Source organism: Rana temporaria, chromosome 1 (assembly GCF_905171775.1).
Source record: "Rana temporaria chromosome 1, aRanTem1.1, whole genome shotgun sequence".
NCBI classification, from domain to species: Eukaryota; Metazoa; Chordata; class Amphibia; order Anura; family Ranidae; genus Rana; species Rana temporaria.
This window is the reverse complement of record NC_053489.1, coordinates 407,043,865-407,064,416: the sequence shown is the minus strand read 5'-3', so window position 1 is coordinate 407,064,416 and position 20,552 is coordinate 407,043,865. Positions and strand designations below refer to the sequence as shown.

General features: G+C 47.1%; 1 protein-coding gene across 2 annotated transcripts in view; it reads left to right on the top strand.

Moving 5' to 3' along the window:
• ARHGAP45 (Rho GTPase activating protein 45) overlaps positions 1-20,552 on the top strand; it is a 160,934-nt gene that overhangs the window by 3,700 nt on the left and 136,682 nt on the right. For both annotated transcript variants that reach the window (XM_040323967.1, XM_040323958.1), the window contains exon 2: positions 18,702-19,005. In XM_040323967.1, coding sequence (XP_040179901.1) covers positions 18,702-19,005 — 304 coding nt within the window. The remainder of the gene's footprint in view (positions 1-18,701; positions 19,006-20,552) is intronic.

The window sequence follows — 20,552 nt, the reverse complement described above, 5'->3', positions numbered from 1 at the left end:
CATTGGAAGACTCCCCTTCTATTAATGTTCTGCTGTCAACCAAAACATTTTAGATTGTCTTTTACTTTTGATGAAAATGGTAAACAGAACAAACAGAGGGAGGGAATCTCCCAAACAGGGACACAGACAGCAATAAACCCTGGCAGGTGTCAGTGGCGGCAGTTTTTTTTTTTTTTTTCAAGAGGGTGGCAAACAAGCACCCACCCCCCCCCCCCTCCAGGCAGTCGGTCGGTTATCCACCGTGCATCTCCTCCCAGGCGTCCAATAGGATGGCCTGTCCTTGCAGCCAGTTGACCAGTTGGTGACGGGTCTCAAGACCAGCTTCCTGTTTGGCCGAGGAGGATCAGTGTGACAATAGCGAATATTCATTCACTATTGTCACACAACTGTGTGTGCCCCGAGCCCACCCTTTTTTGAAACCTATTAGAGCCTCTGGCTCTAATAGCGTGCTTCAAAAAATAAAAAACTATTCTTTATGTAGTGCGCTCCTTAGCCCTGCATTCTTTATGTAGTGCGCTCCTTAGCCCTGCATTCTTTATGTAGTGCGCTCTTTAGCCCTGCATTCTTTATGTAGTGCGCTCCTTAGCCCTGCATTCTTTATGTAGTGCGCTCCTTAGCCCTGCATTCTTTATGTAGTGCGCTCTTTAGCCCTGCATTCTTTATGTAGTGCGCTCCTTAGCCCTGCATTCTTTATGTAGTGTGCTCCTTAGTCCTGCATTCTTTATGTAGCATGCTCCTGAGCACTACTTAGTCCTTTATTCTTTATGTAGCACGCTCCTTAGCCCTGCATTCTTTATGTAGCATGCTCCTTAGCCCTGCCTTCTTTGTGTAGCACGCTCCTTAGCCCTGCATTCTTTATGTAGCATGCTCCTTAGCCCTGCATTCTTTATGTAGCACGCTCCTTAGCCCTGCATTCTTTATGTAGCATGCTCCTTAGCCCTGCATTCTTTATGTAGCATGCTCCTTAGCCCTGCATTCTTTATGTAGCATGCTCCTTAGCCCTGCATTCTTTATGTAGCATGCTCCTTAGCCCTGCATTCTTTATGTAGCATGCTCCTTAGCCCTGCATTCTTTATGTAGCACGCTCCTTAGCCCTGCATTCTTTATGTAGCATGCTCCTTAGCCCTGCATTCTTTATGTAGCATGCTCCTTAGCCCTGCATTCTTTATGTAGCATGCTCCTTAGCCCTGCATTCTTTATGTAGCATGCTCCTTAGCCCTGCATTCTTTATGTAGCACGCTCCTTAGCCCTGCATTCTTTATGTAGCGCGCTCCTTAGCCCTGCATTCTTTATGTAGCACGCTCCTTAGCCCTGCATTCTTTATGTAGCGCACTCCTTAGCCCTGCATTCTTTATGTAGCGCACTCCTTAGCCCTGCATTCTTTATGTAGCATGCTCCTTAGCCCTGCATTCTTTATGTAGCACGCTCCTTAGCCCTGCATTCTTTATGTAGCGCGCTCCTTAGCCCTGCATTCTTTATGTAGCATGCTCCTTAGCCCTGCATTCTTTATGTAACACAGTGCTGAACTTTACACTCTGTAAGTAGCGCACGCCTGAAGTCTGCACTTATTAAAAAATAAGTAAGAAGTATCTTTTTTTATTTCATGGACGAAATGTGAGAAAAAACGTATATATCATACAATACAATCATTCCATAAACACATACACTGCATATATCATTTGAGGAAAATTTGCTTATAAAATAGTTTACAATTTGCCAGTAAAAAAAAATTCCCGGATTTATTTTTACAAAATCTGGTCACCGCATAAGCAAAGCCTTTTTTTACACTGATCACTGCTCAGAACCCCACCATTTCCAATACTGCATTCACATATTTTTTTTACCAAGAGATCTCCATACACTGTATGTAACCAAGCTCATATATGAACCACATTAAAACTGAATGTGGTAATAATACTTTATTGTAAATGTCACCAGACCCAGCACAAACTAAGTGTGGTTTTATAGATATAGCATTGACCTCAGTGATTGGCTGACAGTCTCAGTTACAGCAGTTTACTGCAGGTCAGTGCACAGCAACAAATTCCTTTCTGTCAGCACTGCATTAAATAACACTTCGTTCTATTATGTGTGTCCACTACTAGAGGACACAATGGACATACCACATTTATACATGTATAGACATTAATGTGAGCACGTATGCAGATATGTAATTCAAAGTAAAGCGGCTGTAAATGTTTTTTTTCCCCAAAGTCAAACTTTTAATGCTATAATTAAATATTTCAGATATTAAAATATTGCTACTATTCAAACAAGTATGCTAGTTTAAGCAATGCAAGTGCCTTAATATTCACTGTTTTTGTGGTTTGCGTGCTGCTTTTCAGCTGCAAGTAAAGTGCAGTTAGGCCTAGTTTACACTAATGCGATTTCTGATGCAACTTTAGTCTCACAGAATCGCATTACAATAGAAAAAACATTGTGTTTAATGGTGGCCATTCACTTCAATGCAGCGCAACTGCGATGCAAGTTTGGACAAGGGTCCTGTGCTATTTGGGTGTGATGCAGTACAATTTTGTGGCCCATAGATTTGAATGGAAACGTATCAAAAATGCACAAACATTTTTTTTGGATGTGATTTTGTTGCCTTTTTTTTCTAAACTATTCTCATTCTTTCCAGGATAGTAGTAGTTGTAGTAGTGGTTTCCACGCCACAAAAATCGCATCTGAAAACGCACAGCTGTAAAATTATATGAGAATCTCAAAGCACATACACAAATATCGCACAGCATCTGCACTGCATAATTGCATTCAAAACCCATCACACTAATGAACCAGGCCTTACAAAGCTAGGTGAGGTGGTAGTTGCGCATACTTTTACCTGCCCTCCTGTGACAAATATTCAGCTGCTTGAAGTAAATTTCCCAAGGGGATAATCATGGGCGTCTGTTGAAATTTTTTCAGAGGGGGGCGCTTCGGCAGCGGCGATACAGCCGCATTTTACCCTTTCTTCGACCGCTAGCAGGGGTTAAAAGTGCCCCCCCCCTTCATTAAAATGTAAAAACACCCCACTGTGCCCCCTGCATCTTTCAATATCTCTTTGTCACTACTGTGTACCCCCTCTCCACAACTGCACCTCTGGACCCCTTTACATTACACAGCACCCCATAGCTCTGGACCCCTTTACACTACACAGCACCCTGCATCACTGGCCCCCTTTACATTACACAGCACCCTGTATCACTGTCTCCCTTTACATTACACAGCACACTGCATCACTGGCCCCCTTTACATTACACAGCACCCTGCATCACTGGACCCCTTTACATTACACATCACCCTGCATCACTGGCCCCCTTTACATTACACAGCACCCTGCATCACTGGCCCCCTTTACATTACACAGCACCCTGCATCACTGGCCCCCTTTACATTACACATCACCCTGCATCACTGGCCCCCTTTACATTACACAGCACCCTGCATCACTGGCCCCCTTTACATTACACATCACCCTGCATCACTGGCCCCCTTTACATTACACAGCACACTGCATCACTGGACCCCTTTACATTACACAGCACCCTGCATTACTGTCCCCCTTTACATTACACAACCCCCTGCATCACTGGCCCCCTTTACATTACACAGCACCCTGCATCACTGGCCCCCTTTACATTACACAGCACCCTGCATCACTGGCCCCCTTTACATTACACAGCACCCTGCATCACTGGCCCCCTTTACATTACACAGCACACTGCATCACTGGACCCCTTTACATTACACAGCACCCTGCATTACTGTCCCCCTTTACATTACACAGAACCCTGCATTATTGTCCCCCTTTACATTACACAGCACCCTGCATCACTGGCCCCCTTTACATTACACAGCACACTGCATCACTGGACCCCTTTACATTACACAGCACCCTGCATTACTGTCCCCCTTTACATTACACAGCCCCCTGCATCACTGGCCCCCTTTACATTACACAGCACCCTGCATCACTGGCCCCCTTTACATTACACAGCACCCTGCATTACTGTCCCCCTTTACATTACACAGAACCCTGCATTATTGTCCCCCTTTACATTACACAGCACTCTGCATCACTGGCCCCCTTTACATTACACAGCACACTGCATCACTGGACCCCTTTACATTACACAGCACCCTGAATCACTGGACCCCTTTACATTACACATCACCCTGCTGCACTGGCCCCCTTTACATTACACAGCACCCTGAATCACTGGACCCCTTTACATTACACAGCACCCTGCTTCACTGGCCCCCTTTACATTACACAGCACCCTGCATCACTGGCCTCCTTTACATTACACAGCACCCCTTTCCCTTGACTGAAATACTACACTATATTAACAGTATATTTATTTCAGGTCTAAAAGAGGAACCTTTTGGAATGAGGGACAAATGGATTTGATTCCAGAAGAGGGACAGGCACTGTAAATAAGGGACAACTAGAGGGGAGGGGAGCGATGCAGTCACCGCTTAAATCAGCCCCAGGGCCAGTTTGGGCCTGCTCCTGGCTCTCCCTGGCGATTCCGGGGGGGGGGGGGGGGCAAACGACCCCCCTTGCCCTATGGAGCGGACGCCCATGGGGATAATGAAATATTAAAATTCTAAAATGTGTCCACGTTGAATTGCAAGTAAGGAAAGACATGGCTGAGTTTGTTATATAGTTATTATTCTGTATATAGTTACTTTTTTAGTATCTATGGAATTTTTTTTGTTTAACACTAGATTCCCTGTGTAGTTTATTTTAAACTGATGTGATAGGCCCCGTACACACGGCCGAGGAACTCGACGTGCCAAACACGTCGAGTTCCTCGTCGAGTTCAGGGATGAAGCCGCCGAGGAGCTCGGCGGGCCGCCTTCTCCCATAGAACAACGAGGAAATAGAGAACATGTTCTCTATTTCCTCGTCGAGCTCCTCGTCGGCTTCCTCGGCCGAAAGTGTACACACGGCCGGGTTTCTCGGCAGAATTCAGCCAGAAACTCGGTCGGAAGCTGAATTCTGCCGAGGAAACTGGTCGTGTGTACGAGGCCTAACATTTGGGCAAATAAAGAAAAAGCATATGAAGTATACAGTATGTCTGCATTACATGCACATTTTTCATGTTTTATCGCTTTACAAAATAATAATATAAAAAAATAAAAATAAAATATCTGCCCGAAATCCACTTTGCTCCCAACTTTCTGTAGTAAGCTGACTTTGCTGCCTATGCTACTCTAAAAATACCAAAAAAAGGGACATAAGAATAAAGTGTATTCTATTGTTTATCAGTCCTTATGGTGGTTTCATTTACTTCTTTTAGGCTGCTTCCCTTTATTTTAACTTGGTAATCTTGCAAAAAAACACACTTCCTGTCCCTCTGTGTCTACACTTAGGCAGCCCAGAGGATACCGTTTTTTTTTCATCAACCAGCAAGTTAAATGGAAAAAAAAAACTGACTTGATCCCTCCATCCACATACTCAGTGTGGATGGGGGAATCCTTCCCACTGAGTTATTGTATTTTGACAGCAGGGAGGCTTCCCCGCTGTCAGAAAACTCGAAACAGTGCTGCAGGCTATAGCTGGTGGAGCTGATCGAGAGGGAAAAATCCGACAGGGGGGTTTATACAGAAGTCGATCAGTAGATTGACTTCTGTACAACCCCCCTGTGGTGCTAGTGTAAACGAGGCCAACAAACATCTGTACCTTAGTACAAGTTGTCTTTTAAAATTCCTTTCGCCCCTTAAGTACAGCCCACCTTGTTACCTACGTTCCTTCCTCACCTGTCCAGCAAACAGAGCCATGGCACGAATGCGCACTCTGGGCCAGATTCTCGTCCAGTGGCGTATCTTTGCAGCGGCGTAACGTATCCGATTTACGTTACGCCTCCGCAACTTAGACGGGCAAGTGCTGTATTCTCAAAGCACTTGCTCCGTAAGTTGCAGCGGCGTAGTGTAAATCGGCCGGCGTAAGCCCGCCTAATTCAAATTTGGAACAGGGGGGCGTGTTTTATGTAAATTTTCACGAACGGCGCATGCGCCGTCCGTGAAAATCCCCCAGTGTGCATTGCTCCTAATACGCCGCAAGGATGTATTGGTTTTGACGTGAACGTAAATTACGTCCAGCCCCATTCACGGACGAGTTACGCAAACTACGTAAAATTTTCAAATTTCGTTGCGGGAACGACGGCCATACTTAACATTAGTACGCCGCACTTACGCCACCATATAGCAGGGGTAACTATACGCCGGGAAAAGCCTAACGTAAACGGCGTAACTTTACTGCGTCGGCCGGGCGTACGTTCGTGAATTTGCGTATCTAGCTGATTTACATATTTCGACGCGGAAATCAGCGTACACGCCCCTAGCGGCCAGCGTAAATATGCAGTTACGATCCGACGGCGTAAGAGACTTACGCCTGTCGGATCTAACAGATATCTATGCGTAACTGATTCTAAGAATCAGGCGCATAGATACGACGGCACAACGCAGAGATACGACGGCGTATCTGGAGATACGCCGTCGTATCTCCACTGAGAATCTGGCCCTAAGAGTACATTCTCGAAGTATAGGCAGTGCAGCACCCGCACCTGGCATGGTCTTAAGCCTCGCACACACAATTGTATTTTCCGCGGACAAAGCATAGGACTTTTGTCCGAAGGGTGTTGGCCGTGAACTTGTATTGCATTAAAAATGGCAAAGAATTGTCAGCCAACAAACATGAAACAACGTGTTTTTTCAGCTCTTTAGCGCCACCCTTTGGGCAACTTCTGCTAATGTTGTGTTATGGTGAGCATTGCTTCTTAGCATGTGTGTTTGTACTTTGGAGTTTTGTCTGATGGACTTATGTACACATGATTGGATAATCCATCAACAGACAATTTTAAAGCATGCGATCCCATATTTGTTGGCGGAAAATCCAACAATTGTCCGATGGAGCATACAAACGGTCGGATTTTCTGACAACAGCCTGCCATCACACAATTCCCGTCGGATAATCTGATCGTGTGTATGAGGCTTTAGGCGCTACGGAGTCCGACAGCTCAGCGGGAGATCTACCTGCTGATCTCCGCTGAGCCGGCGGATGACAAGTCCCTCTCTGCTCACTCAGCGGGGAGGGGCTTGTGCAGCGCTGCTGTCTCCTATGGAGAGATCTGATGAAAACGGACAGCATGTCCGTTTTCATCAGATCTCTCCCGATCCGATCCGCCATGGACGGATGGGGAGGTATCACCATCCGTCTGATTTTGGCCGATCGGATCAGGTCGGATGTCAGCGGACATTCAGGTCGTTCAGGTCCGCCGACAAAACTGAAAGGCGGACCTGAACAGTCCGACCGTGTGAAAGGGGCCTTACAGTGAAGATCCCTGGAACAGGGAAGAAAGTAGGTATGTTACCAGGTGGGCCACACTCATGTGTGCTAAAAGTATAGTTGTCCTTGAAGGAAACAAATGATACTATTTATAACATTTATTTTATTCACTGTCTGGTTTTAGGCCTTATGCACACAGGTGGGTTGATTTACTGAAACTGGAGCGCTCATAATCTGGTGCAGCTGTGCATGGTAGCCAATTAGCTCCTAACTTCAGCTTGTTTTATTAAGCTTTGATAATAAAACCTGGAAGTTGATTGGTTTCTGCGAAGAGCTGCACCAGATTTTGCACTCTCTGGTTTTAGTAAATCAACTCCAGGTGTCTGTAAAAACCCTGCTGAGCACCAGAACACCTGGAAGGAAAATGATGCTTGAGCCCAGGTTCACACTGGGCTGCGGGAATGAAGTTCAGCTGAACTCGCAAGATTTCACTCCCCATTTCGGCCAAGATTACAGAGACATCTGTGCAGGAAATCGCAAAAATTAGTACAGAAACGTATTTTTTATATATCGGTGCCATTGCCGGCAATTGTCGCTGATGTCAAATCGCACCAGTGTGAACCAGGGCTAATGCTGGGTTCGCACCATCGCCGCATTGTCTCACAGCAGGGGTCAGGTGCATCCCGTTTCAGGTCTAATTTCAGCCTGAATTTTGGGCTGGATTCGGACCTGAAACAGACCAAAAGCCGCACAGCATTTTTGTGCAAAACACACCAGACCCGCTGCGGAGATATGTGAACTGGCTCCATAGAGAGAGTCAAAATTTCCTGTTATTGCGAATTGGATGCGGAGAACCCACATCCAATTCACAATGGTGTGTCAAAGGGTTGTCCCGATACCACTTTTTTAGGAGCGAGTACCGATACTTTTTTTCATGTACTCGCCAATACCGATTACCAATACTTTTTTTTTAAATGTGTCTATGTGTCCCCAAATGCAGCCTTGTGTCCCCAAACGCAGCCATGTGTCCCCAATTGTGTCCACAAATGCCGCCATGTATCCCCAAATGCAGCCATGTGTCCCCAAATGCAGCCATGTGTAGGTCCCCAGGGGCATACCTGTGTAGGCAAAGAGAAAGCCACCGCCGCCGCCGTCTGGTTGATCAGCCCGTAGGGAACATAACAGCTTTCATTTCAGCGGCGGGGAGCACACAGCTATTGAAATGAAAGCTGTTATGTTACCCGCACACTGATCAACTAGACGGCGGCAGCGGCAGCAGCTCTCCTCCCCTCTCTCTTCCCCATTAGTGACATTATTCACACATTGACAGTCCTGCTCTCCACCCCCTCTCAGCCCGCTCTCCGCCCACTCTCCGCCCCTCTCAGCCCGCTCTCAGCTTCCTCTCAGTCCGCTCTCAGCTTCCTCTCAGCCCGCTCTCAGCTTCCTCTCAGTCCGCTCTCAGCTTCCTCTCAGTCCGCTCTCAGCTTCCTCTCAGCCCGCTCTCAGCTTCCTCTCAGCCCGCTCTCCGCCCCCTCTCAGCCCGCTCTCCGCCCCCTCTCAGCCCGCTCGTCAATCACAAAAAAAGTATCGGGTGAAGCATCAGGAGCATTTGCGTGAGTACAAGTACTTGCGCAAATGCTCAGTATCGGTCCCTATACCGATACTAGTATCGGTATCGGGGCAACCCTAGTGTGAACCCAGGCTAAAAAAAAAACTGTTGAAAGCTGTCTATAGCACATGCGCTCAGGCCCCATGCACACGAGACGCTGCTAAACTCGAGTTCAGAGGCATTTGGGCATTTTTTTCAACTGCCCCTGAACACATTTAATGTTATCCTATGTGTCCATGCACACAATCACGTTTTTTGGCGTTTCAAAGCAGTTGGGTTTAGGGCCGTTTTTCCAAACCCAAAATTTTGGGTTCAGAAGCTTTCAGCTTTTGCGTTTTAGACGCAAATCGCGGTACCGGCGTTTTGCCGCGATTTCGTTTATAGGCGTTTTTAAAGGTGACCTATTTTTTTACATTAGAAATCTCAAAAATGATGGCAAATGATGAAAAAACATAAAAAAAACATAAAAATGTAATTGCTTGCATTGCATTGTGGACAATCCACAACTTGTGGCAGGTGACGTGGCCAGTGGACAATCCACAACTTGTGGCAGGTGACATGGTCAGGTGACATGGCAAGTGGACAACCCACAACTTGTTGTAGGTGACGTGGCCAGGTGATGTGGCAGGTGATGTGGCCAGGTCACGTGGCCAGTGGACAATCCACAACTTGTGGCAGGTAACATGGCCAGGTGACGTGACAAGTGTACAATCCACAACTTGTGGTAGGTGACGTGGCCAGGTGACGTGGCAGGTGACGTAGCCAGGTGACATGGCAAGTGGACAATCCACAACTTGTGGCAGGTAACGTGGCCAGGTGACATGGCAGGTGATGTGGCTTGGTGACGTGGCCAGTGGACAATCCACAACTTGTGGCAGGTGGGGTGGCCAGGTGACATGGCAGATGACGTGGCAAGTGGACAATACACAACTTGAGGCAGGTGACGTGGCAAGTGGACAATCCACAACTTGTTGTAGGTGACGTGGCCAGGTGATGTGGCAGGTGACGTGGCCAGGTGCCGTGGCCAGTGGACAATCCACAACTTGTGGCAGGTGGCGTGGCCAGGTGACGTGGCAAGTGGACAATTCACAACTTGGCAGGTGACATGGCCAGTTGATGTGGCAGGTGACGTGGCCAGTGGACAATCCACAACTTGTGGCAGGTGACGTGGCCAGGTGACGTGGCAGGTGATGTGGCCAGGTGACGTGGCAGGTGACGTGGGCAGGTGACATGGAAAGTGGACAATCCACAACTTGTGGCAGGTGACGTGGCCAGGTGACGTGGCAGGTGGCGTGGCCAGTGGACAATCCACAACTTGTGGCAGGTGACGTGGCAAGTGGACAATCCACAACTTGTGGCAGGTGACGTGGCCAGGTGACATGGCAGGTGACGTGGCAGGTGGCGTGGCCAGTGGACAATCCACAACTTGTGGCAGGTGGCGTGGCCAGGTGACGTGGCAAGTGGCGTGGCCAGTGGACAATCCACAACTTGGCAGGTGACGTGGCCAGTTGACGTGGCAGGTGGCGTGGCCAGTGGACAATCCACAACTTGTGGCAGGTGACGTGGCCAGGTGACGTGGCAGGTGATGTGGCCAGGTGACATGGCAGGTGACGTGGCCAGGTGACGTGGCCAGTGGACAATCCACAACTTGTGGCAGGTGACGTGGCAGGTGACGTGGCCAGGTGACGTGGCCAGGTGATGTGGCCAGTGGACAATCCACAACTTGTGGCAGGTGACGTGGCCAGGTGACGTGGCCAGGTGACATGGCAGGTGACGTGGCCAGGTGACGTGGCCAGTGGACAATCCACAACTTGTGGCAGGTGACGTGGCCAGTTGACGTGGCAGGTGACGTGGCCAGTGGACAATCCACAACTTGTGGCAGGTGACGTGGCCAGGTGATGTGGCAGGTGACGTGGCCAGGTGACATGGCAAGTGGACAATCCACAACTTGCGGCAGGTGACGTGGCCAGGTGACGTGGCCAGTGGACAATCCACAACTTGTGGCAGGTGGGGTGGCCAGGTGACATGGCAGATGACGTGGCAAGTGGACAATACACAACTTGAGGCAGGTGACGTGGCCAGGTGATGTGGCAGGTGACGTGGCCAGTGGACAATCCACAACTTGTGGCAGGTGACGTGGCCAGGTGACGTGGCCAGGTGACGTGGCAGGTGACATAGCCAGGTGACATGACCAGTGGACAATCCACAACTTGTGGCAGGTGACGTGGCCAGGTGACGGGGCAGGTGACATAGCCAGGTCACGTGGCCAGTGGACAATCCACAACTTGTGGCAGGTGGCGTGGCCAGGTGATGTGGCAAGTGAACAATTCACAACTTGGCAGGTGACGTGGCTAGTTGATGTGGCAGGTGACGTGGCCAGTGGACAATCCAAAACTTGTGGCAGGTGACGTGGCCAGGTGACGTGGCAGGTGATGTGGCCAGGTGACGTGGCCAGGTGACGTGGCAAGTGACACGCTAAATACACGTACACTGCTGCTCTCTCAGCTGCTCTGGTCTCACAAAATAGCTGAAATGGTTAAATAATATTGTTTTTTGAGCTTAGGGAGGGTCTTATGATGTTTCTTAACCAAATGCTTATAAACGCAAACGCGGTAAAACGCCGCAAAATTCGCGGCAAAAACGGGTGTTTTAAACGCCGGTTTTTGCGTTTGAAAACTTGTGTTTAGATGAGTTTGCATTTGCTTCTCGTGTGCATGGGGCCTCAGGTGCATCTAGCATTTGAGGGTTATGCATTCTATTGACCAGAATATTAATTTATTCTGGTCTTTGGCATGCATTAACTATCAAATGCTAGCCGTGTCTGTTTAGGCAAGTCCCACGTTCTTTTGCTCTTCAGCTCCTTTCCTGAATGTGCCTTTGGTGAGGTTTTTTATATTCAGCCTCTTCTAATACAGTCTGTAAATGCCTGTGTGTGTATGAGCATAGAGGTGCTTTTACAGGCTTAAAAAAACTTCTTAATGCCTGTAAAAGCAGCGTTTTTTAAAGCCCTGTGTACATGAGCCCTATAGTATCAAATTGTCACAAAGGTGTGCAGAAAAATATTAGTTACAATATATCTAAAGTTCTACATTTATTCTTCCCTCTTAGTCTAATCAAAGTGATTGTAGGTGCCACTAGCCTTCTATTAAGTACCGTATTTATCTTCATATAACGCCCCCCGGCGTATAGCGCGCACCCCCAACCTAAAAGGAAAATTCCTGTAAAAAAAAGAAATACTTACAGTTTGCCCCTCGTCTGTGTCTTGCCCGGCGTCCATCGGCGGCCTTGTCCGGTCCGGCGTCCTTCTGCGGTCATCGTGGTGTCCTCCCCGCTGTGTTTTTCAGCCGATCCCCGCTTCCCGCACTGTGTTTGAACCACTCCGCCGACATATACCGAGCGCAGTACACTCGGGTATACTCGGGCAGGCTCGGCTGCTCTCGCGTAAAGGACGTACAGGACGCACAAGACGTGACCGCAAGCAGAGCCGAGCCTGCCCGACTATACTCGAGTGTACTGCGCTCAGTATATGTCGGCGGAGTGGTTCAAACACAGCGCGGTAAGCGGGTATCGACGTATATCGCGCACCCACGATTTTGCCCTGATTTTAGGGGCAAAAAAGTGCGCGGTATACGCTGATAAATGTGGTATTTGGTTAAATGTCAGATTCTGACATAGGTAATTTTGACTACAGACTGCTCATATGTCTGTCTGCTGTCTAAACAGTACATTCCATCCCTCTATCAAAGCGCTCTCAGTCCCAAGTCCTAAAGATACAAAACAGGATTATAGACCTGAGGGAGCACTGTTTGGATAGTAGCTCTGTAGGTGTCAATATACAGTATGTGGGAACCTGCATCTTCACAAAGAAACAGATCAGACTCTACGACAATCGTCTGTCCATCCAACAAGTACATCCTCTTTAATGAATGCCAAGTGATCCTCCCATTGCTGCCTATGGGGCAGTAATTGACAATATGCTAATATTAATTCTTCCTATCCAGTGAAATTGCACTACAGAAAATGCCATGTCAATGGGTAAAAGTGGTGGCACTGTTAAATCAGCTGGGTAATGTGAAGTAAAATATGGCCGATCACTTGCATCTTTCGTTGCATGAGCAATTACATGTGAGCGGGCCATGATTAGCTGCAGTAGCCAGAAGCTTCCCATTGGTTTCAGTGGGGCTGCTTTCCCCCGCTGGGGTTGTTAAATATAGTCAAAGTGCGTGGTGCATTCACAGGTGTGAATGTGCCTTTAAACTTCAGTGTGCAGTCCCCCCTCAGCCCTCCCTAAAACTTACCTAAGCCAGATGTCGATCTAGCAATGTGCATGAGAGCTGAGACTCTCCCAGGTATCTCCCTCATCATTGGCTGAGATGCAGCAGCAGGAACAATTGGCTCCCATGGCTGTCAATCACAGCCAGTAAGGAGGGAGATAGGGGAAATGCAGTGTTTTTGCCTGAACTAGAGTACATGAGTATAAACACCCATGCAATCCGGTTCCAGTGCAAATAAAAAAAAAGCTGCCTGCACCTTTTTGATACAGATGCAGTGAGATTTGAGCCATCAAAATGAATGCACTCAAATTGCATTACACAGAATCGCATGTGCTTTGCATAGGAATGGAGTGTCATATATAAAGGGGCGGGGACGCACTTGAATCACACAAGGAGTCAGTTTTTCCCACCCACCCTCCCTATTTGTTGTGTGTCTTTGGTGTTGTGCGTTTGTTTTCTTTTATTTCAGGTTCAATATGAAGGGTCGTCATAGCAGCGTTGGCTGTGTTCTTTGGTCTTTTGATGGTGGCAGTTAACAGATGTGATGGAAGTGGTGGGGGGCTTATCTGTGGGATGGGCCCCTTCTGGGGGTTATTCCAGTGGAACGGTGTCCGCTGGAATACGGTTTTGGTTGCACTGCGGGGTAAAAGGTTGTCTCCGAGCTGGTTTACGGCTGGAGGCCTGTTATGGTAATGGTACCGCAGTGTAGTGGTGGAAAATAAAGGTTAGGCCGGGTTGCCGTCAAAGACCAATAGACTGGTGTTAATAAAGTTGTTTTTGGTTAAATTGTAAATGAAAAGATTTGGAATTATTTATTTATTTTTAATTAATTATTTAAGTGTTTAACCACTTCCGGACCGCCTCCTGCACATAAACGTCGGCAGAATGGCACGGCTGGGCACAAGCACGTATATATACGTCCTGTACTTGTACCCAACCGTGGGTCGCTGGCGCGCGCCCGCGGCGCGCTCCCGCGACCCGGTCCGAAGCTCCGGGACCGCGGGTAAACACGGCTTCCCCGTGCTTCACTGTGGCGGCGTATCGATCGCATCATCCCCTTTATAGGGGAGACACGATCGATGATGTCAGTCCTACAGCCACACCCCCCTACAGTTGTAAACACTCACAAAGTGAACCCTAACTCCTACAGCGCCCCCTGTGGTTAACTCCCAAACTGCAACTGTCATTTTCACAATAAAGAATGCAATTTAAATGCATTTTTTGCTGTGAAAATGACAATGGTCCCAAAAATGTGTCAAAATTGTCCGAAGTGTCCGCCATAATGTCGCAGTCACGAAAAAAAATCGCTGATCGCCGCCATTAGTAGTAAAAAAAATAAAAATGCAATAAAACTATACCCTATTTTGTAAACGCTATAAATTTTGCGCAAACCAACCGATAAACGATTATTGCGATTTTTTTTACCAAAAATAGGTAGAAGAATACGTATCGGCCTAAACTGAGGGAAAAAAAATTATATATGTTTTTGGGGGATATTTATTATAGCAAAAAGTAAAAAATATTGCAATTGTCTGTTAAAGCGACGCAGTCCCGAACTGTAAAAACACCTTGGGTCTTTAGCCAGCATATTGGTCCGGGGCTTAAGTGGTTAAAATAAATAGGCTGTTATTACCATTTTACTCCAACATCTGTGTCTCTCGTTAATGGTAGAAAGGGGGGTAAGGTAATAATGGGGGGATTATGGTTATGGGGATAAGGTTCAGCTATCTGAACTACACTAGTCATGCGTTCTGGATCCGGACTGAGTCACTATTCCATCCGGACTGCCCTGGTCCTCCACCGCTGTCCCTTTTACAGCAGAGCAAGGAGCAGTACAGCTCTTGATGGAGGGCAGGAGCTGGCTAAGTTACCTTTTCATGTTAACCAACAGGTGAATGATTGGTAGGGCGCAGGGCAGTCCTAGCAACCAATCACCAGGTTGTTAATATAAAAAGCTTCAAACCTCCATCCAGAGCAGTCCTGCTTCTTACTCTTCACTCTTTGTACCAATATAAGGTAGGAGAGTTGAAGGGGGCAGAGGACATGGCTGGGGTGTTGTGTGAAGGGGGAACAGGACATGGCTGTGGGGGGTGATGTGAAAGGAGATAAAGGACATAGCTGGTGGGGGGGGGGATGTGATTGGGGAGAAAAGGACACCGCTGTGGGGGGTGATGTGAAATGGGGCAAGAAGACACCGCTTTGGGGGGTGATGTAAAAAGGGGCCTGAGGACACCACTGTGGGGAGTGATGTGAAAGGAGGCCAGGGGACACCGCTGTGGGGTTATGTGAAAGGGGGCCAGAAGACACTGCTTTGGGGGGTGTGATGTGAACAGGGGCCAGAGGACACAGTTGTGGGGGTTGATGTTAAAGGAGGCGAGGTAGTAAAGTAGCATGCAAAGCAGAATCTGTTTTTGTTTAACCACTTTTCGACCGCAATACATATCCCTTATTTCTATTACAAGGGATGTTAAGGGGTGTAATAAAAGTGATAAAGAAAATTAAAGGGACAGTGTAAAAATAACATAAATATGAAAAAAAAAATGTAATGTAAAATGCCCCATGCCTCTGTGCTCGTGCGCAGAAAACAGTAAACAGGGTTCGTACCACACACGTGAAGTATCGCTACAAGCGTTCTAGTGAGAGCAATAATTCTAGCTCTAGACCTCCTCTGTAACTCTAAACAGATAACAGAGTCGTCTATGGAGTTAAGTACCATAGTTTGTTGCCATTCCATGAGAGTGTGCAATTTTAAAGGGTGAGACGTTTGGTATCTATTTACTCAGCGTAACGTCATTCTTTATTCTTTACCCAAAAAATTGGGTTATACAGTATCTCACAAAACTGAGTACACCCTTCACATTATTGGAAATATTTTATTATATCTTTTTATGTGACAACACTGAAGAAATGTCACTTTGCTACAATGAAAAGTAGTGAGTGTACAGCTTGTATAACAGTGTAAATTTGCTGTCCCCTCAAAATACCTCAACACACAGCCATTAATGTCTAAAGTGCTGGCAACAAAAGTGAGTACACCCCTAAGTGAAAATGTCCAAATTGGGCCCAAAGTGTCAATATTTTGTGTGGCCACCATTATTTTCCAGCACTGCCTTAACCCTCTTGGGCATTGAGTTTACCAGAGCTTCACAGGTTGCCACTGGAGTCCTCTTCCACTCCTCCATGACGATATTACAGAGCTGGTGGATGTTAGAGACCTTGCGCTCCTCCACCTTCTGTTTGAATATGCCCCACAGACACTCAATAGGTTTAGTTCTGGAGACATTCTTGGTCAATCCATAACCTTTACCCTCAGATTCTTTAGCAAGGCAGTGGTTGTCTTGGTGTGTTTGGGGTCGTTATGATGGAATACTGCCCTGCGGCCCAGTCTCTGAAGGGAGGGAATCATGCTCTGCTTCAGTATGTCACAGTACATGTTGGCATTCATGGTTCCCTCAATGAACTGTAGCTCCCCAGTGTCGGCAGCACTCATGCATCACCAGACCATGACATGTCCACCACCACGTTTGACTGCAGGCAAGACATACTTGTCTTTGTACCCCTCACCTGGTTGCCCCCACACATGCTTGACACTATCTAAACCAAATAGGTTTATCTTGGTCTCATCAGACCACAGGACATGGTTCCAGTAATCCATGTCCTTAGTCTGCTTGTCTTCAGCAAACTGTTTGCAGGCTTTTTTGTGCATCATCTTTAGAAGAGGCTTCCTTCTGGGATGACAGCAGGGATGGACTGGCCATTGGGACTACAGGGAGTTTCCCGGTGGGCCGATGGCTCAGTGGGCCGGCTTCAGTGACAGCGGCCTGGGAGTTTCTCACTTCTGCCTAATCTTGTCCCATAAGGGGGGGGGGGCACCAAACTGATTCTTTGCCCCGGGAGAAATAATGTCTAGCTTCCCCACTGGTACTGCCTATAAGAGTACCAGTACCAGCCGTTCTACTCTAATAAAGTAAAACGGCTAGTGGCTAGTGAAGGGGGAGAGGGGGCTTGGGTGGCCGGGGGGGTGCGGGAGTTGTCTGGCCGCTATGGGAGAGACCTGTCAAAGTGGGCCAGTCTGGATGAAGTCCAGGGCCAAATTTTTGTCCCAGTCCAGCCCTGGATGACAGCCATGCAGAACAATTTGATACAGTGTGGTGTATGGTCTAAGCACTGACAGGCTGACCCCCATCATTCAACTTCTGCAGCAATGCTGACAGTACTCATGTCTATTTCCCAAAGACAACCTCTGACTATGATGCTGAGCACGTGAACTCAACTTTGTTGGTTGACCATAGCAAGGCCTGTGCTGAGTGGAACCTGTCCTGTTAAACTGCTGTATGGTCTTGGCTACCATGCTGTAGCTCAGTTTTAGGGCCTTGGAAATCTTCGTATAGTCTAGGCCATCTTTATGAAGAGCAACAATTCTTTTTTTCAGATCCTCAGAGAGTTCTTTGCCATGAGGTGCCATGTTGAACTTCCAGTGACCAGTATGAGTGAGTGAGAGCAATAACACAAAATTTAACACACCTCTGCTCCCCATTTACATCTGAGACCTTGTAACACTAAGGAGTCACGTGGCACTGAGAAGGGAAAATAGCTAATTGGGCCCAATTTGGACATTTACTAACTTTTGTTGCCAGTGGTTTAGACATTAAAGCCAGTGTGTTGAGGTATTTTGAGGGGACAGCAAGTTTACACTGTTATACAAGCTGTACACTCACTACTTTACATTGTAGCTAAGTGTCATTTCTTCAGTGTTGTCACATGAAAAGATGGAATAAAATATTTACAAAAATGTGAGGGGATGTACTCACTTTTATGAGCTACTGTATATATTTATATGAAAGTGTATTTTTTCCTAAAAAATTGCGTTTGAAAAACTGCTGCACAAATAACAGTGTGGCAAATATTTCAACATCCACCATTTTATTCTCTAGGGCAGGGGTGTCAAACTCAATTTCATCGTGGGCCGCATCAGCATTATGATTGCCCTCAAAAGGGCCAGTTGTATCTGTAAGATTAAATGTCCAGCGCATCCCCTCCCCTTACATTAGATGTCAAGAGCCACCCCACCATCAGAAGTTGAGTGAGTCCCCCACTCTCCCGTACATCACAGTGCACCCCTCTTTCCTTATGCTGCTGATGGGAAGAAGCTGGATGCATTGTTTGAGAGCAGAAAGTAAAGGTCTGGAGTAGGACCAGAGGAGGGCTGGAGCTCTCCTACAGCTGCAGGAGAGGTGCGAGGGCCACACAAAATGGCCTGGAGGGCCTGATTGGGCCCGCGGGCCTTGTGTTTGACACCCGTGATCTAGGGTCTCTGTTAAGAAATAATATATAATGTTTGGGGGTTCTAAGAAATTTTACTTGTAACCAATAAGTGCCAGAAAATGCCCGGTCTTTAAGTGGTTAAAAAAAAACCTTTCAGTAAAATAGAATTGTGACATACATCAAAGTTGTCCTTGGCACTTTATATGTAATTTTCACCTTTCAAATAGTAATTTAAATTCATCTTGCTTTTCTGTATTTTTAGGAGTCACCTCGTAAGGATCCAAATGAACCATTTGCTGAAGTTACCTCTAACCCACCACCCAACAGCAGTCCTGTTTCTTCTGGGACATTGAAGAGACCTACAAGTTTAAGTCGCCATGCCAGTGCTGCAGGAATCCCTTTAACAGCCTCCAGAGTCAAGGCCGTCAAACCATCTGGTGTACCAAGTCCTCCTGAAAGTGGAGAGGGGTTCTTTATTGACGTGGAGGACATTTCACAGCTTCTTGCCGATGTAGCAAGATTTGCAGAGCGTCTGGAAAAACTAAGGGATGTGGTACTAACAGATGGTATGTAGATTTTAAAAAGAGCAGATGAACAAGAAAATAAATATGACATAAATTTATGGGTGTATAAAGAATGAATTTTAAGAGAATGTGTTACTTTAGAGCCTACTCAAGGAGGGTATGCTAGTTGGGGACCGGGAAGAAAGGCGATGGGATAAATGCTACTATTAAAAGTCAGGTTTTCAAGTCAAGATCTTAAACAGGATAAGCAAATATTACTTATATGCAAGAGACATGCTTACTTGAATGTTGGTGTTTTTTTTCTAGATCTGTGCAGTAGTCCAGCTTGCCTCTTTTCAGGAGATTCCTGTATTAAAATTGGTCACTGCTGCTCTCTCTCTTTGTGCAGGGTGACTGGTCTTGTTTCTGCACCCCCTGTAGTTTTCTGCAAACAGGCTATAGTGGGTGGGTGAGTCTTCTAGGTTCAATCCATGGCTCCACTCTCTGCACAGTGATGATGTCTCCACAACTGGATTTGCAATGGCATTTGACGCACACCAAGTGGATTTGTATTGTTTTTGGCTAGCAAAAAAAAAAAAAGACGATCAAATGATGGATTGCATGAGGGAATATGTACCAAATGTTTTTTTTTTTTTTTACATTGGAGGATGAGCAGGTATATGAAGGGTTTGACTGTTGTATATTTAGGGGAGGGGTAGGTTGCATGGTGATGGTTGCAACCAGGCTGTAAAGGGTGGTGACAATAAAAGAGGGGAGTACACAGTGTATAATGCAGTGTGTGATGGGTGTATACAAGGTAGGACAGGGTGTGATGGGGGGTCATAGCTGTAAGAAGGTGTGAAGTGTGATGGGTAGTGAGAGGTGCAAGAGTTCTTATGTGAATGGTGTATGCAGAGTATAGTAGGGTGGGATCTGTGGTGAGAGGTGTTGGTAGTGTGGGGTGTGATTGGTGTATGCAGAGTATAATAGGGTATAATGGGGAGTGTTGGGTGTAGGGTTGCCACCTCATGCCTTTAAACCCAAACACACATGAATTACACAGGTTCTGTGGCTGATTAAGGTGGTAATTAAACTCACTTGGTGCCTTATCTGCATCAAATTAGACTCGGAACCTGTGTAATTAACATGTGTTCGGGTTTAAGGGGATGAGGTGGCAACCCTAGATGGGTGGTGTCAGGGCTCTGCAGGGAGTGGATAGCTGTGCATTAGTCGTCTGTAGTTGAGCAGGTGTAATGGATATGTGCAGGGTATGAGGAGTACACACAGGGTATGGTGACTAGGGATGAACTCCGGTGTGTTCACACACTCCACGTGCAGAGCCCACCAGGAAGTCGGCACCGCGCTGCGCTAATCACAGGCAGGGAGACATTTCCCGATCTCTGCAGCCGAGCATCGGGATAATGTCTCCCTGCCTGTGATTAGCGCAGCGCGGTGCCAACTTCCTGGCGGACTCTGCACGTGGGCTGTGCGAACACACTGGAGCTCATCCTTAATGGTGACATATAATGCAGTGTACATTGGCCTGAAGGGTAATAGAGAGAGGTGTGATGATGGTGACCAATGCAGGGTGTATGTGGGTGAATGCAGGA